Genomic DNA, 16,553 nt, shown 5'->3' with positions numbered 1-16,553 from the left:
AGTCATTTTGACCACTCAAAGCGCTTTACACTAGAGTCACATTCACCCAGTCGCACTCACAAACGCGCACACATTCGTGCCCTTAACCCCACTTAATTTGGAGTTAAGTGCCTTGCCCAGAGGCACATCAACATGTGGCAGGAGGAAGCTGGAATCGAACCTACAACCCTCCAATCGCAAGACAACTACTCTGCCATACAGCCACAGTCCATATCTCTTTCAATAACCAGTAAGTTGGACCGCGACACGTAACAGTGAAACAAACAGAAAGACACCAGAGTGACCAAAGTGACCTTTTTAAAACGGTTCTATTCAGAAAAGTGAATCATTTTAAAATGGCAGGATTCACTAAAATCCAGATTTGGTGCTGAATTTGAATAAAAATCATTTCAATATTAGTATTACATAACAAATTAAGTAGTTCCTATGTAACATGTTTATTTAAAAACCTGAATAATTTGGAGTTTTCTTTCTAGATCTGTTTTATCAGACTATATACGCTATGAAACACATTTGCTCTGAAAGAAAGCAAAAAAAGTTTGTTTTTTTTTTCCAAAATTTTCTGCCACATTTACTCTGTCCACAGGATAAATAAATTTGCCCCAAAGCAGAAGAACAACAGGAAGCTCACTCCCCGCTATTCCTGCCTTGTAAATAACCCTTGTTCTGGTGAATGCAGCAGATTTGTTCTGCTGCTACATGGCAAATGTTTTTGAATAGCACACTGTTACGTAAAAAGATGCAGACTCGGCCAAATTTTATAATTCCCAGTAATCAGTGGCATTAAGAAAACGAGCAAATTTTCTTTTTATATCCAACAGATGGGGCTGTTTGTGGGAGAGAAAGGAAAATAAGACTTTAGAGGGATGTATGTGGATTTGTAGGTTAGCTGTGAAATCTGATTTTCATGGGGTTTGCTGAGCTACAAGTTTGGGTTATTGAAATGACATTTGCAGTCTGAATGAGCACATTGAGACATCATAAAATCAAGCTGTAGCCTTTCCAACCGGTTGCTAATCCATGGATATGAGTGACAGTAGATCCAATATCACTGGAAATAATCAGGACAGTTTGTTTCCCTATTGTCTAACATTGTCTGCCACTCATTTGTGAGCAGAAAAAAGGCCCAAAAAAAAAAAAAAAAAAAAAGCCACAGTGACATGAGTGGATGATTTCCTTTTGACTCCATGTGCCATAACTCTCGTGCACCTTAAGCCACTCCTTTGGGAGGAGGCAAAGCCCGAGCAGGAGACGAGCCAAATGACAGTGAGGTCCAATGAGCAGGAAAACGACGGCTTGCCCCCCCGGCAATGACGCTTCAAAGCCACTCTACGCTGGAGTCCTCACTCCCTTGGCATTCTCAGTGGGAACAGATGCAGAGAAGAAGCAGAAATCTAATGACGGCACGCCGCATCGTCTGTCGGATGGCCTACTCTTAAAGCCCACAAATGTCCGCTGGAGATTCATTAGCATTTGGGCACTTCTCTGTCCAACTAGCCCAAAGTGGCCAAGGTTGATTTGGGCGGCGAAGATTCTTTCCCATTAAGGGAATCAGTGACACCCCTGTTTTTGAAAGGACGCCTCCAGAAATTAATAGTGTACTTTGGATACAATAAACATTTTTGTATTACATAACATTAAACTGAAAGATGGTGAGGAAAAAACACTGAGATGAAGTCTAAATGGAGATGTTCATCTAAATGTCCAAAACCGAGTTGGTGTAGCAATGTTATAGCAAAAAGAAACATAAGATAAAATAAAGAGAAAAAGTTAAGATGCTCCTCATATTCCAACAGAGGCTGAAAGGCCGAGGAGGAAGCCACCAAATGAAACACAGGAAGCTGGATGGTAAATGAACTCCTGGACAAAGACAATCCTTTTTGCTTGCTTGCATTTTGCTTATGAACAGGGTATCTGGGAGCCTCAGCGAGTCAAACTTAAGACTTTTAAAGAGCTTCAGTGCCACCTTGAATGGAATTGAAAACAATAATTATGGGGGATGATTAGTGAATCCTGCTGCTTTACAATCAATCAGAGCAACCACGGTGAAATTTCTGGGGTCTGTTCGCGACTCTTTGTGCCACATGTAAAAGTTTTTTTGTGCCTCACAAGGGACGTCAACAGATATGAGTCAGAGGCATCTTTCAGTTACTTGGCAATAAATTTACTCTTACCCCTGATACATGAAAAAAGTTTTAGACAGGGTCAACTGTCTAAAATCACAAAAGATTTTTGTGTGACTTTCAAACAGAAAGCCTGCATATATGAGAATGCAAAAGATTAAGTTGTCTTTCTATGACATACCTTTAATTAACATATATAGCTTAGATTTTTAAAAATAAATTTGAGACTTGTGGATGCTTGGACAGACGACTGAAGCAGGATTAAAACTTTTCACAACACTGTACCGTATCAGTGGTACTTTCAAACCACCAAAGGCCTTTTGTAGCACTGAGCTGCCCTGCAGGTCACATCATGCTTCTGACTCACGGCTCTGCAGCGGCGTGTCAGTAAATGATGGAGGCACTGGGCTAAACGACTGCAATACTGGAGAGAACAGAGGGCACAGTCACTCTCCGTGCTGCTGACAAGGTTTCTGTCAGTTTGTCTTATAGTGCTACAGCAGGACGAATGGAGTGGGTGATAGCTGTGTGGAAACCAAAGTTTTCTTTTCAAATCACAACACAGGTCTAAAAATGCTAACATAAGTGGGTGTGCTCACACCTGTCAACCCAGCTCTCCCGGAAAAACGTTTGCCGATCACCCTGCTGACTTTCAGAAAGGCCAGAGATGTTAAAAGAAAATGCCCCGACGTCCTGATTTTTAGGAGCTTTAACACATCTGTCTTAGCTGGAGAGCTAAAACCATCTTAAACGGATTAACTCATGCTGCAGCTTCACTCTTTTATGTCTCAGTCCATGTACAGTACGTGCGTGTCTGACGTTTAAGAGGGATTTGTGGAGCTCTTATTCCTCCTCAGAGGAGAGGAAGATGTGAGAAACACAAGAGGGTAAAGGGAAGATAACAGAGGGGACAAACGCAATTTCAGCGTTCATTGCGCTCCTCTTCGTCCCTTCTTCTTTCCTCAGGACCTCCCCCTCCCCCCATCCTTGGACCGGGTTTTATACTCCGGCTAAGTGCACTTTATCTGATGAACCAGCAGGGAGAGAGGCAGCTAAGATTGCGCACAGCCACAGTATGAATTAACAAATCAATCAGTCATGCAGTCAATTAATCCACAATGCCCACAGTCAGCTGGGTAGATGTCTGCAGCAGAGGAGAGGCAAACATGATGTTTCCAAACAGAACAGGAGGATCAGAATTTTTAAAATATACACTGTATTTAATAAATGAAACGACTAAATTTATTGAAATGTGAAACTGATTCACCTCTTACAGTTGATTGCTTCTTTCCTGCAGGCCAATGTTTAGATAGCAGAACTGCTTCGAAAAACAGGACATGACCACAAAACATGGTGCGAGCAGCAACATGCTTGACAACTGCCCAGGCACTTTTTCTAAAAATGGGTTCTTGGCTCTTAAAAACATTTTCAAAACTGACCCATTTTAGGCAAAAAGGAAACGTTCCCGTGTGGACGAGGAATTAGTTTTGTTCATTATTGTCTGTCAGCAAGACAAACGTTGCACAAAATTACGCTTGAAAGAAACAGCGTCTTACAAGATTTGACATGACAAGTGCAATTTTTTATTTCCACATCTGCGTGGAAAACATTTACAGCATGGTTCTAATTGTCACCTCAGTCCCTGTATGACGCTCAGACGAAGACATCAGCAACATGCAAACAAATCTAGTCTAAGAGTAGTTTATTTATATATAGGGATACATCCTAATGAGGTGCATTATTAATGTGACAGGAGATAAAAAGGAGGTAAAAGACAGGAAGCAGAATCTTTTACTTTAATAGAGCAGACATCTGGAAGCTTGAAATTTTCTGCTGAAATGAATCCTTCAGGCATTTATCGGATTTTCAGGTTCTTTTTTTTTTTTTTTTTTCTCCCACGAGGGAATTTGAAGCTGTTGGAGAAAGAAAGAGAAAAGAAGTCATGGCTCATTGTCATGCTTAATCTTCGGGTCAATGACACTATCACCATGCCAACCCTCGCTATCGCCATGGAAACCAGCTTTTCCCGAATCAACGGTACGGAGAAAAGCCGGTCTGGCCAAGGTGTGGTTTGGTATTTATGCAACAAATTTACGCAAAGAGGAGATTATCATATCAGGGTGTAAAGAAAACCTCCAAAAGCTCTCAAACTAGATTTTCCAAGGCGGTCATTTTGAGGAGTAAAATGATTTTCTCGAGACAGAGACGTCCGGACAAAAGAGGTGTGAAAACAGAAATAAAACTGCATCAACATTTTCCCCTGGAACGCTCTCGTTCTGGTCCTGCAGGACGGCTCTGCAGAGTCGAGAATGAGGGGCAGTTTACGTGTGGCACGGAGATTAGAGACGTTTCCAGTTGTTGCACACATCTTCTGTGGCAGCAACAAAACAGCCCTGCAGCGCACATGTCAGTCACCGTTCCCTGTGTTCTCTTTCTCTCTCTGCAGTGTGCCTATGTGGGGGGAAATCGATAGTAATTTGGCTTTCCAAAGTGTGTCCTCACTTTATCTTGTGTTCTTTTCATCTGCTCATTCCTATTCCGTTGTCTGACCCACGCTGTGCGAAAGTCGTCTGGATCTTGCGTGTGCGTGTGCATGTGCATGTGTGTGTGTGTGTGTGTGTGTGTGGAGGTGACACCTGAGTGGGTGAAGCAGACGGTAATGAGAGACTGGGAGTGTGTTTTCATCAGAGGAATTAGGAGAACGCACGCAAATGCGAGGATTCCCTGAACTGTAGGCGACAGCCCAACGCACAACCACTTACCCAGAGAAGAAATACATTATTCTGACAATTTCTCTTGTACTTACATGCAAATCTAGAGCTACCACCCAATAAAAAATAAAAAATAAAAATAAACATCCACTCTCCAGAGATGCCTTAGACAACCTAGAACTGTCAGAATCTGATCAGAGGAACCACTAGTGCCGTCGCTGCTGCCGGCTTTGAGCTTCCTGGTTCTGAAAACGGGGTCGACTGGCTGTCGGGGAGCCTCGCCGAGAGGCTCCGGGGACAGCAGCAGCTGGCTTTGACATGTCTGAATGAGACTGCGCAGCTATCTTGAGACCCTCGACATAAAGTCACCCCCCCATCCCCATTCACTACTGAAGTAGGAGCACTAGAATATGCCATTAAACATTAAACCGGTCAGATGGGGAAGACATGCATCATGGATCTGTGTGTGTATCTTCCAACAGACTCTGAATGTCACAAAGCAGAGGTTGTGTTTGAAGGCACGATAAAGAAAAATGAACTGAGCAGAAAACCTGAGATAATGTGTGGGTTTGACCCATCAGTGTGATGCAGCTGGGGGTCAGTAGAGGGGGGGTTTGGTGAAACTGCAGCAACACCAGAGCAAAGAGAGACTGTGGAGAAAGTATGAAAATGCTTCACATTTAGAAGATGCCAGCAAAAGAAAAGGAGCAGGTGTCTTTATTTGATTTCACATTCAATCGTTTCAGTTCACCCACTTAAATCACAAAACATTATCTTTGCACATTGGTACTAAGTGTAATTGAAGCTAATTTAGGATTTTTTCTGGCAGCTGCAGAGAAAAAAAAATCATAATTTTTGTTATCAATTTAGCTTGTGCTAGAGGCCAGATTACAACACGATGCTGAGCAGTCTTTGTTTCCGACGGAGATTCAGCTGCTTAATATGAGGCATAAATAAATGACATAATAATTATCATTTTTTCCCCCCCATGTAATTGTTCAAGGCAACTTCTGACTGAAAGCAGCATGTGGAGGCGGTGCGTGCAAGAAGACGACGAGATTCTAAACTCATTCTGAGAAGAAGGGGTTATGTCTTTGAAATTGAGCTCCTCTTGTACCTATAATGCCTTACCTGTGAACTCTCACTTCTGTCTCAACCTTTACACTCAATCTGTTCCATCTGAATAATTCACAATCACTTCCCCTCTCTTGTTCTCTTCCTCTGTACACCCTCACTGACCCTGTTTTATTACTTCCAACAAAGCTAGAAACGATCTCAAAGCCTGAAGTACAGATTAAATGCACCATTAGGTTTTTATAAATTAGAATACTTCAGCATTTTTCCTTTTTTAGTTTAAGGGATGTTCCGAATGGTTTTGTGAACGTTTTTGTATTCCAAATGGAGAAAATTACCCGCAGCGGTAGTGACCTGCATTTTGTATTTTTCTTTTTAAACATAAGTGGAACCAAAGCAAACTGAGACAAAAGACTTCAAAGTCACATCCGACCAGAGATAAAAAGCAAAATGTAAGACTTTAGAGGCACCACTCAGCCCTTCATGGTTTACTTCTGAAGAGACAAACTTTGGTGGACATTTTTAAAACTGGCATAAAAAGTTTTTTTTTTCAAAGTCTTCACTCCAGATCCTGTTCTTACTCGCAGAGTAAGAACAGGAGAGTTTGAAAGAGTTCACCACAGCCCTTGTGATATCAAGCCAAGAAGTGTCAGATCAAAAACAGCCAGAGAACCAAGGAGAAAGGCAACGTTCAAAAAGGCTGATTCATACAACTTATGAGAATCAACACAAACTGGCTGATGAATTGTGCAAAATAAAATTCCTTGATATTCTGCGCAACATAAAGAGTTAAAGCGTAAACAAAAATAAAAGCTTCACCACTGTTTTATTTTAAAGGAATAGCCAGAAAGTTTGGCAACACTGATTTTGTAAAAACAACTTTATTATGTTGTTTCTTCCCCCTCCATAATTTTACAATTTTGTCAACGTGGAACTGCAATAAAAGACTCGTTTGCTCACGAGGCAAAACAGAACAATCAGAATCCTTTTCAGTTTGTCTAATTGTACCTTGGAAGCTTGCAATACTCACAACAAAGCATGGCCCGGCTGATGTCTTCAGACATTCTTCCAGAAGTTTCATTCGGAGTCTCTGCAGGTCTGGATTGTCCCACTCCTCTGGATCAACTCCCCAGTACAGGTCCACCACCTGGACATATGCAAACATAGCCAAACTGTTAGTCCAATTAAGACTAATTTCCTCTAGTTTGTCTAGAAAGAGTATTCACACCCTTCAAACTTTTCACTTTTCCAGGACTCACAGCATTGGTCTGTTGCATATAATCTCACTAGACTAAAGTTTGTGGTTCAAAGGTCAATTAATACTTTTGCTAGACTAAGAATGTTTAAAATAAAAAAGACAGATAAACAGTGACCACCAAAGCAGGAGAGAATCTGATAGATGTTTGGTGTTTGTAATTTAAATGTATTCACCAGTAAATACGTGATAATTACCACCGGTGTTGGTGGTAATCCTAAAAATCAACCAGCTGACAATAAGTGATTATATCTCCAATAAAAAAACAATGTTAAGAATCAGATAAACAAAAGAAATCATCCCTAAAGTTTGCAGATCGAACTGGAATAAGCAGGTTTGGAGCCAAAACCAATCGTAACCTCTACCACAGAAACACATATAACCTGCTTCATTCCCTAGAAACATCCTCACACTCACACACACATCATTCCCAGATTGGAGCAGGGACACACACTCACAAGTGTCCTCTCTCAACTCATTCATCACAAAGTTCTGGCGGTTAACACAATTCTGACAGGGGGATTCTCCCGCTGGAGGACAGAATCGTGACGAAATGCCTGTGAATGCGTGTGTGTGTGTGTGTGTGTGGCCAACGCCACGGTGAAGCGGCATCGAACGAGACAACAAGCCCTCCTGCTGCAGCTTCCTGGCTCTCTGACAACTTCAATCCTGCCGGTTCTGATGTGTGGCTCACAGCATTATTCCTGATGGCCTTGCAGTTTTCAAGGAGAAGAAGATAAAGGACGCAAGTCCAAAAACGGGTGCGCCTCATGATCACGTCACATGTTTCTCCTCCTTCCTTTAATGGGATCCCGGCGCATATCTTTATGCTCGTCTGCTCAAAAGAAAAGCCATTTGAAATGACTCCAGCCCAGCAAAGTGAGTGGCACATCTGCCGGTTTTAGTGGAGAGGATGACTGGCAGGCCACTTTACCCAGAAATTGAATGCGTGACTCAACTTTGACAGGCAGGGAAACTCTCGCCTCTGCCATTATTGGCACAGGGCTGGAAATACACCTCTGCTCATATACTTGATTGTTGTCATGCACCTGCGAGCAGATGTGCTACTGCCAAAGGGAGACAGCTGTCGACTCTCCGGAGGTTTCCTCATGGGAAGCAGTAGATGCAATTTGAAAGTTGAGTCTAGACACAGCCTTCATGTCGTCTTCGGGGGGAAAACTAAACTCAACTTAGAAAGTTTAGTGTTTAAAACTTAGTTTAGATGCAACCACAAAACAAGTGAAGACCTATCGCAACCTCAACCGGAGCCTCCATGTGTCTGCTTGTAAAAACAATGTTTTCTCCACCGTTACTCATGGTAATATGTTGAATAGCACAATCAACTGTCGAGATGGGAGAGAAATTAACTTATAGATTATTGGTGGAGAAAAACAATAATGAGGTGACATTTTAAAAAGTCACACTTTACAAGTTTCAAAATGACAACGCAGACACAATTGCATAGCTACGCCTGCATACAACGATACACTGGAAATAATACTCCAAAAATGACGTTTTATATCTGATGTATTATGTACATGAAACAACTTAACATATACTGCACAAACTAGTCAGTGCTATGTCTTTTATTTATGTAAATGTTATCTTAATAACCATCAATCACTTTCATGCTGCTCTATGCAGGTGTTCAGTGTGCACTGATGAAGATCACCTTGCCTCATGCAAGGATCCTCCAGTGGTTGAATGAAAGATAACAGGGACAGATAACAAATTACAGATATATTTTGTAGATGATAAAGGGTTTGCTGCGTCACAATGCAGGCAAACAGAATATATGATTCATTAAATGTCTGTTTTCTTTGTGATGACACACGTAAAACAAAAATAACAGTTAATAAATTTTCTTCCGTTTGAAATTAAAAACAAAAGGTATATTAGTTTTCTTATAAATATTTTGTTCTAAACTGAATTTATCGATACTTTCCTATGTCTTATTTTTACTTACTTCAGTTGAGCTTGAAGTTATTCAGACTCCAGGCTTGTTTATGCTAAAATTAATGTTTGAAATATACTAACAAACGTCTTCTGAATACTAACATTTTGTGGTGTCCAAGCACCACTTGATTTTTGACTTGAGGTTTTATGGAGGGAACTTGAGATAGTCGGAGGGTTACTCAGATAAACCTGTGGAAATATCCAAAGAAGGCTTTGTCACAGCTGCCGCTGAGCTGTGACCACTCGCACCTGATCGGCATCCGCCTGATCCTCAGCTGCTGCCATATTAGGACGGAACTCCTCCTGCACGGCGTCAGATTGTTGTGAAACCCTCAGCGGTAACACCTTCAGGCCTGCTGTAGTAACTGGAGCTAACTGCACAGTATCTAACCTGTCTGTCTCTACCTAGATTCCTCTCCTGTCCCCGATCCCTGACTCTCCCCCCTGGTTAAGGACCTCCTGGCTTCCACCCCCCGTCTGTCTGACCCTGAGACTGCCTGATCCCGATTTGGATTCCCGGTTCTGACCCTGGCCTGTCTGACCAAGAATAAGCAATTTCCCAATAAACGTCTGGTTTGGTATTCACTGTTCAGTCCCTGTGTCCATCCGTGCCTGGGCGTGACAGAACAATCTGACCAATTAAACACATGGACCAGACTGAACAGCAACCCCCTGCCGCCCTGAGGGACATCATAAGCCGACAAGGAGTCGTGCTTGGGCAAAGCGTTCATCGGCTCGCTGGACTAGAAGCGGCCAGCCAATCTCTCCATCAGGAAATCGTTCAGCTGGCCTCACAGGTAGAAAAACTAACCTCTGCGCTTTCCTCAAGTCCAGGACCGTCAGGCGCGTCAGCTGCTGTTGCTGCAGCTGCTCCTCCACCCGCCTCCTTACCAGCCGATCCTCCTGCTCTCCCCACTCCGGCAAGTTCACGGGGTCCGTATGTTCCCGATCCCCCGCCATTCTCAGGTGAACTGTCAAAATGTCGGGGTTTTCTGTTACAATGTCGGATGGTTTTTAATCAGCAACCAATGGCCTTTGCCTCCGATTTATCCAAAATATATTATGTCATGGGACTGCTGAGGGATCAGGCTTTAGCCTGGGCGCTAGCGTTTGACTCCACCACACCGTTAACCTCCCTTACCTTTAAACAGTTCACTGAAGAACTCAGCACGGTGTTTGATCACCCGGATCATGTTGGGGATGCCTCAAAACGCTTGCTGAAGCTGCGCCAAGGCTCCCGTAGTGCAGCCGAGTTCTCGGTGGAGTTTCGCACACTGGCTGCTGACACTAAATGGAACGATGAGGCGCTCAAAGGAGTATATTATCAAGCCTTAACTGAGGCCTTAAAAGACGGTTTGTCCGTCAGTGATGAGGCCAAAGACTTGAACTCACTAATCACAATGTCTATCCGTTTGGACAACAGGCTTCGTGAGCGACGCCGGGAGCGACCCGGCCAGTCTGCCTCAGCGCTTCCTCGGCTGTTTCCACCTGCGGTGGAGCGCAACAGCGCCACCCCTGTTTTCCCGCCGGCCCAGTCACAGGCTCCAGCGCCCCCTGACGACGAACCCATGCAAATAGGTAGAACGCACCTGACAGCCACAGAAAGACAGAGGCGTCTTCAATCAGGAGACTGCCTCTACTGTGGTAAACCTGGGCACAGAATTTCCAGCTGCCCTGTACGGCCAAAAGACAAGGCTCATTAGAGGTGGGGACTCTAGTGAGCAGCACGGGCAAACCCCAACTCTCTACCAGCCGCCTGCTTATTGATGTTAAGCTTTGCCACCAGTCAACTTCCCACTCATTAACAGCCTTAATTGATTCTGGAGCTGAGGATAACTTTATTGACGAAGACTTATCTAAGAAACTTAACATCCCCATTGAACCCCTCAGTTCACCATTATCTGCTAAGGGTCTGAATGGTTCTCTCTTGTTTTCTGTCACATGTCAGACACTTCCCCTGTTGATAACATCAGGGAACCACAGGGAGGTTCTCAGATTTAAAGTAATCCCTTCCTCCGGTTTTCCCATGGTGCTGGGTCATCCGTGGCTGAGACTTCATAATCCCCATATTGATTGGGTCGCAGGTAGGATAGTTAGTTGGAGCCTGTCCTGTTCTGATAATTGTCTTCGTGCTGCTCAGCCTGATTGTGGGAGTTTTTGTGACAGTCCAGATCCCTCGACCTGTCATTGGTTCCTCCCGAGTATCACAACCTAGCTGCCGTTTTCAGTAAGTCCCGAGCCCTCTCGCTCCCCCCTCACCGACCATATGACTGCGCGATAGAGCTCCTGCCTGATGCTCCGCTGCCTAACAGTCGCTTGTACAGTCTGTCCAGGCAGGAACAGGAAGCCATGGAGACCTATATCAATGACTCAGTGGCTGCTGGTGTCATCCGCCGCTCGTCATCCCCACTGAGTGCCAGCTTCTTTTTTGTAGGGAAGAAAGATGGAACATTACGCCCTTGCATTGACTATCGGGGATTAAATAAGATCACGGTTAGGAACAAATACCCATTACCTCTTATGTCCACGGCATTCGAATTGCTGCAGGGGGCAAGCATCTTCTCCAAATTGGATTTACGTAATGCCTACCATCTAGTCAGGATACGTGAGGGAGATGAATGGAAGACCGCTTTTAAAACATCCATAGGGCATTTTGAATACTTGGTGAGGCCTTTTGGCCTAACTAATGCCCCTGCTGTCTTCCAGGCCTTTGTTAATGACGTTCTGAGGGATTTCCTTAATCATTTTGTGTTCGTCTATTTGGATGACATACTTATCTTCTCTAGGACGAAGGAGGAGCATGTTGGTCATGTTCGTCAGGTCCTCCAGAGGCTGCTGGAGAACAAATTGTTTGTTAAAGCTGAGAAATGCAGTTTTCATTTTTCCTCCATCACCTTCCTGGGGTTTGTCATTGAGGAGGGACAGATCAGAGCTGATCCTGCCAAAACCAAAGCAGTTGTGGAGTGGCCAGAACCCAATACTCGTAAACAACTCCAGCGCTTCCTGGGTTTTTCGAACTTCTATCGTAAGTTCATTAAGAACTACAGCGTTGTTGCCCAGCCACTGACTCGCCTCACCTCAACTAAGCAGCCCTTCACATGGCCACCGGAAGCAGCAATGGCCTTCAAGGAACTCAAACAACTGTTTTCCTCCCCACCAGTCCTCATTCACCCGGATCCTGAGAAACAGTTTGTCGTGGAAGTGGATGCATCGGCCACTGGGGTAGGGGCAGTTCTGTCCCAGCATTCTGGCTCTGCTCACAAGCTGCTACCTTGTGCTTTTTTTTCTAGGAGACTCAGCCCTCCTGAACTCAACTACAGCGTGGGGGACAGAGAGCTGCTAGCTGTTAAGCTGGCTCTGGAAGAGTGGCGCCACTGGCTGGAGGGGTCCTCACAACCGTTTATTGTCTGGACTGATCACAAAAATCTATCTTACATTCAGTCTGCTAAAAGGTTAACTCCACGCCATGCCAGATGGTCATTGTTTTTCTCAAGGTTCAACTTTGTCTTAACATACAGACCTGGTTCCAAGAACTGCAAACCCGATGCACTTTCTCGTCAATTTGAACCTGAGGCTCTGGAAAGTGCACCAGAAAGTGTCTTACCGGCTTCATGTGTGGTGGCTACTCTCTCCTGGGAAATTGAACAGTTGGTGAGGAAAGCTCAGCAGGTCCAACCCGCTCCAGCGGACTGTCCCCCGAACCGTTTGTTTGTCCCTGAAAGTGTTCGTCCTGAGGTCCTCCAGTGGATCCATGCTTCCAAGTTTGCCTGCCATCCTGGGGTCCATCGAACACTTACCTTATTGCAGAGTCATTTCTGGTGGTCCTCTATGGCTCAAGACACCCGTCAGTACGTTTCCGCCTGCACCATTTGTAATCGGGGTAAGTCCAGCAACAAACAACCCGCTGGTTACTTGTGCCCTCTGCCGGTCCCAGGACGACCCTGGTCACACATTTCGATGGATTTTGTTACGGGGCTTCCCCCATCTGAAGGTAACTCTGTTATTTTAACCATTGTTGACCGGTTTTCCAAGTCTGCCCATTTTGTAGCACTGCCCAAGTTGCCTTCTGCCATGGAAACAGCCAATCTCCTGGTGCACCATGTGGTTCGTCTTCATGGCATCCCTGTGGACATTGTTACGGACCGGGGGCCCCAATTCACATCCCGGGTCTGGCATGCCTTTTGTCGAGCCTTAGGAGCCACAGTGAGCCTTTCATCAGGGTTCCACCCTCAAACCAATGGCCAGACTGAGAGGGTTAACCAGGAATTGGAGGCGGCCCTTCGCTGTGTTGTCGGTAACGATCCTGCCTCTTGGTCTCGGTTTCTACCTTGGGTGGAGTACGCCCACAACTCCCTGACCAGTACAGCCACAGGTATGTCCCCTTTTGAGGTGTCCTTGGGCTATCAGCCATCTCTGTTTCCCTCTCAGGAATCAGAACTCTCAGTACCAGCTGTGCAGCATCACCTTCGCCGGTGTCATCGTTTGTGGCGACAGACCCGTGCGGCCCTCTCCCGGACAGCTGAACGCAATCGCCTCCTGGCCAATCGTCGCAGAGCCTCCGCTCCCAGTTACCAACCGGGTCAGGAGGTTTGGTTGTCCACAAGGGACATACCTCTAAAAACAGACTGTAAGAAACTCTCGCCTCGTTTTATTGGCCCGTTCACCATTACTAGGGTCATCAATCCAGTCACTGTTCGCCTTGCCCTGCCTCGCACTATGAAGGTCCACCCCTCGTTCCATGTGTCTCAGATTAAACCTGTCGTCTCTAGTCCTGTGTCCTCCCGTACCCTCGCCCCCTCCTCCTAGGATTGTTGATGGTGGTCCTGCTTACACTGTTCGCCGTCTCCTGGATGTGCGCCGTCGGGGGCGTGGTCTCCAGTTCCTGGTGGACTGGGAAGGTTATGGTCCTGAAGAGCGAAGCTGGGTGGCGCGTTCTGCTATCCTGGACCCCCAGCTCGTCCGGGATTTCTACCGTCGTCGGGGAGACCGTCGGCTGTCCTGAGGGGCGCCTTGAGGGGGGGGACCTGTCACAGCTGCCGCTGAGCTGTGACCACTCGCACCTGATCGGCATCCGCCTGATCCTCAGCTGCTGCCATATTAGGACGGAACTCCTCCTGCACGGCGTCAGATTGTTGTGAAACCCTCAGCGGTAACACCTTCAGGCCTGCTGTAGTAACTGGAGCTAACTGCACAGTATCTAACCTGTCTGTCTCTACCTAGATTCCTCTCCTGTCCCCGATCCCTGACTCTCCCCCCTGGTTAAGGACCTCCTGGCTTCGACCCCCCGTCTGTCTGACCCTGAGACTGCCTGATCCCGATTTGGATTCCCGGTTCTGACCCTGGCCTGTCTGACCAAGAATAAGCAATTTCCCAATAAACGTCTGGTTTGGTATTCACTGTTCAGTCCCTGTGTCCATCCGTGCCTGGGCGTGACAGGCTTTGGTTGTTGTACTGCAAATAAAGATGCTACCACTGATTATGGATATAAAAATATACAATTACACAAATGCTAGAGTTACTTTAAGAATAAATTTTTCAGGGCGTACTGTGAGGTTCCACTCTGAAACTCAGGACCTTTGTTGCAGGTTTTCTGCCACTTTCCTGCTTAAAATACAATGAATAGTGTATTTTTAAGTGTACTATAGTGACAAATAAAAAAAAAAAAACTCAAAGTGCTGGGACTGTGGCTAAGTTTAGACCAAACACGCTCCGTATTACAAAGACAAATCATGTCTTTGTAATTTTAGTAAGAATGGTTTGCAATTAACTTTTTGGTAAAGAGCAAATTGCTTTGGCACAGCCAGCAGGAACGTAATTCATGAGAGTGTGGGATCAAAACGACACTTTGGTTGATTAAATACACTTCTTATCCTCCCCCACCAGAAGACTGTTATGGCACTTTGAAAAGAAGAAGAAGAAGAAGAAAAAAAATCTCCCACTCAGTTGTGTGCACACTTGATAAACATCCCTCATACTGGCTTATTGTGAAAACCTCATTGCTTGGCACATCCGTCACACTGTATCAGTGTCACTAATCTACTTCCAGAGCGCATGTGTTGGTGGCCGTGATGGGACTTGTGTTGACAAGGACCGGGGGGGAGAGGAATGAAGTGAGATGAGTGCCCCCCTGATTGCAGAAAGGTTGCAGCAGGTGATTGGGAGGATGCACAGTAATTAAAAGCTAAATGAAGACATTACTCATTCCTACTCGCTGCGCGCATGGGGCGAGGATATTTTGATTAAATATCGCGCGCTCACCTGCCAGGCTTGGATGGAGAGACCGACGAAGGAGAGAAGGACAAAGAGAAGCAAAAAGGAGGGAAACGTTCAGAGCGTCTTTGACAAAGGAGAGGACTCCCGCGGGACTGGATTTGTTTCTTCAGGTCTCTTCTCCCTCCCTCCTCCTCCTCTGTTTTTCTTCCAGGCAACTTTCCTGCTCCTCTCTCTGGTAACTTCCTTTTCCCCAACGTTTCCTGCTCAAATACAGTCGCGGGGGTGCTGTTGCTTACGTAACCAATGAAGCAGCTTCCGCTAAGCGGCTTTCCGATGCCCTTGCGAGGCATTTGCCCATCCAGGTCAAGTGCAGGAGAAGAGGTTTTTAATGTTGTTTTTTTTATTTTTTATTTATTGAATGTTACACTATTAGAGTTTGGGATTCAGCCCAAGATGCCCAGGAAGAAAGGGCATGAAATCAGGCGGGAAAAAGCCCAACATCAGAAAGACTCAAAGGCAAGAGACGAGTAAAAATAGACGCAGCTCCGACATTATTTAAGCTCAGTACTGCCAGCAGTTTTATTAAACGCATGTTGTTTGTTAAATAATGAGGTGTTACCAACAAATACATTGGAAAATTTATTTTTCCTTACATATGAAACAAATAAGACGGAGAATCTTTAAACGTTTCTAATGACCTTTTTTCCACAGGTAATGCTAATCGTTTTTACGAGAAATGATTTAAGGCTGTTGGGCTTCATGACTCTTCTTACAATGTCTAGTACTCGTTCGGTCTTTTTTTTTTTTTTTTTCGGTGAGTCACATGATATCCCTTTGTGTGCTTTTATGTTTGCTATTTATGGGTTAACGTGTCTTCTTGGACATTTTTTCCGAAGCCAAATGATAGAGTGGCAGCAATAACAAAACATCCATCCGTAGCTCTTTTGAGATACCACGGTTTTGAATCTGACAGTAGTAAGAAATGATGTGAATTAGAATTATATTGCTACATGTAATCAGCTGTCTACCTTTAATTTATCAGGGACCCAGTGTTACTCCGCAAACATGTTTTGCACAACAACCAGCGCCATTGAATTCAGCCATTTTGAATGGCTTTTGATTCTTCAATTGCTTTGCAGACCCCATTCTGCATTCAGAGATTATAAATTCAACCATTTGTACCAACAATGAACAGGTTTAAAACATTTAATAACGTGTGTT

The 16,553-nt window shown here is 44.8% G+C and overlaps 1 protein-coding gene across 2 annotated transcripts in view; it reads right to left on the bottom strand.

The window, feature by feature from the left end:
* Positions 1-16,553, bottom strand: part of LOC129379433 (NACHT and WD repeat domain-containing protein 2) — a 52,813-nt gene that overhangs the window by 14,820 nt on the left and 21,440 nt on the right. For both annotated transcript variants that reach the window (XM_055060212.1, XM_055060211.1), the window contains exon 4: positions 6,939-7,055. In XM_055060212.1, the coding sequence (XP_054916187.1) occupies positions 6,939-7,055 (117 nt within the window). The remainder of the gene's footprint in view (positions 1-6,938; positions 7,056-16,553) is intronic.

Source organism: Poeciliopsis prolifica, unplaced genomic scaffold (genome assembly GCF_027474105.1).
Source record: "Poeciliopsis prolifica strain line A6 unplaced genomic scaffold, Auburn_PproV2 SCAFFOLD058, whole genome shotgun sequence".
NCBI lineage: Eukaryota > Metazoa > Chordata > Actinopteri > Cyprinodontiformes > Poeciliidae > Poeciliopsis > Poeciliopsis prolifica.
This window is presented reverse-complemented; position numbering and strand designations above follow the sequence as displayed.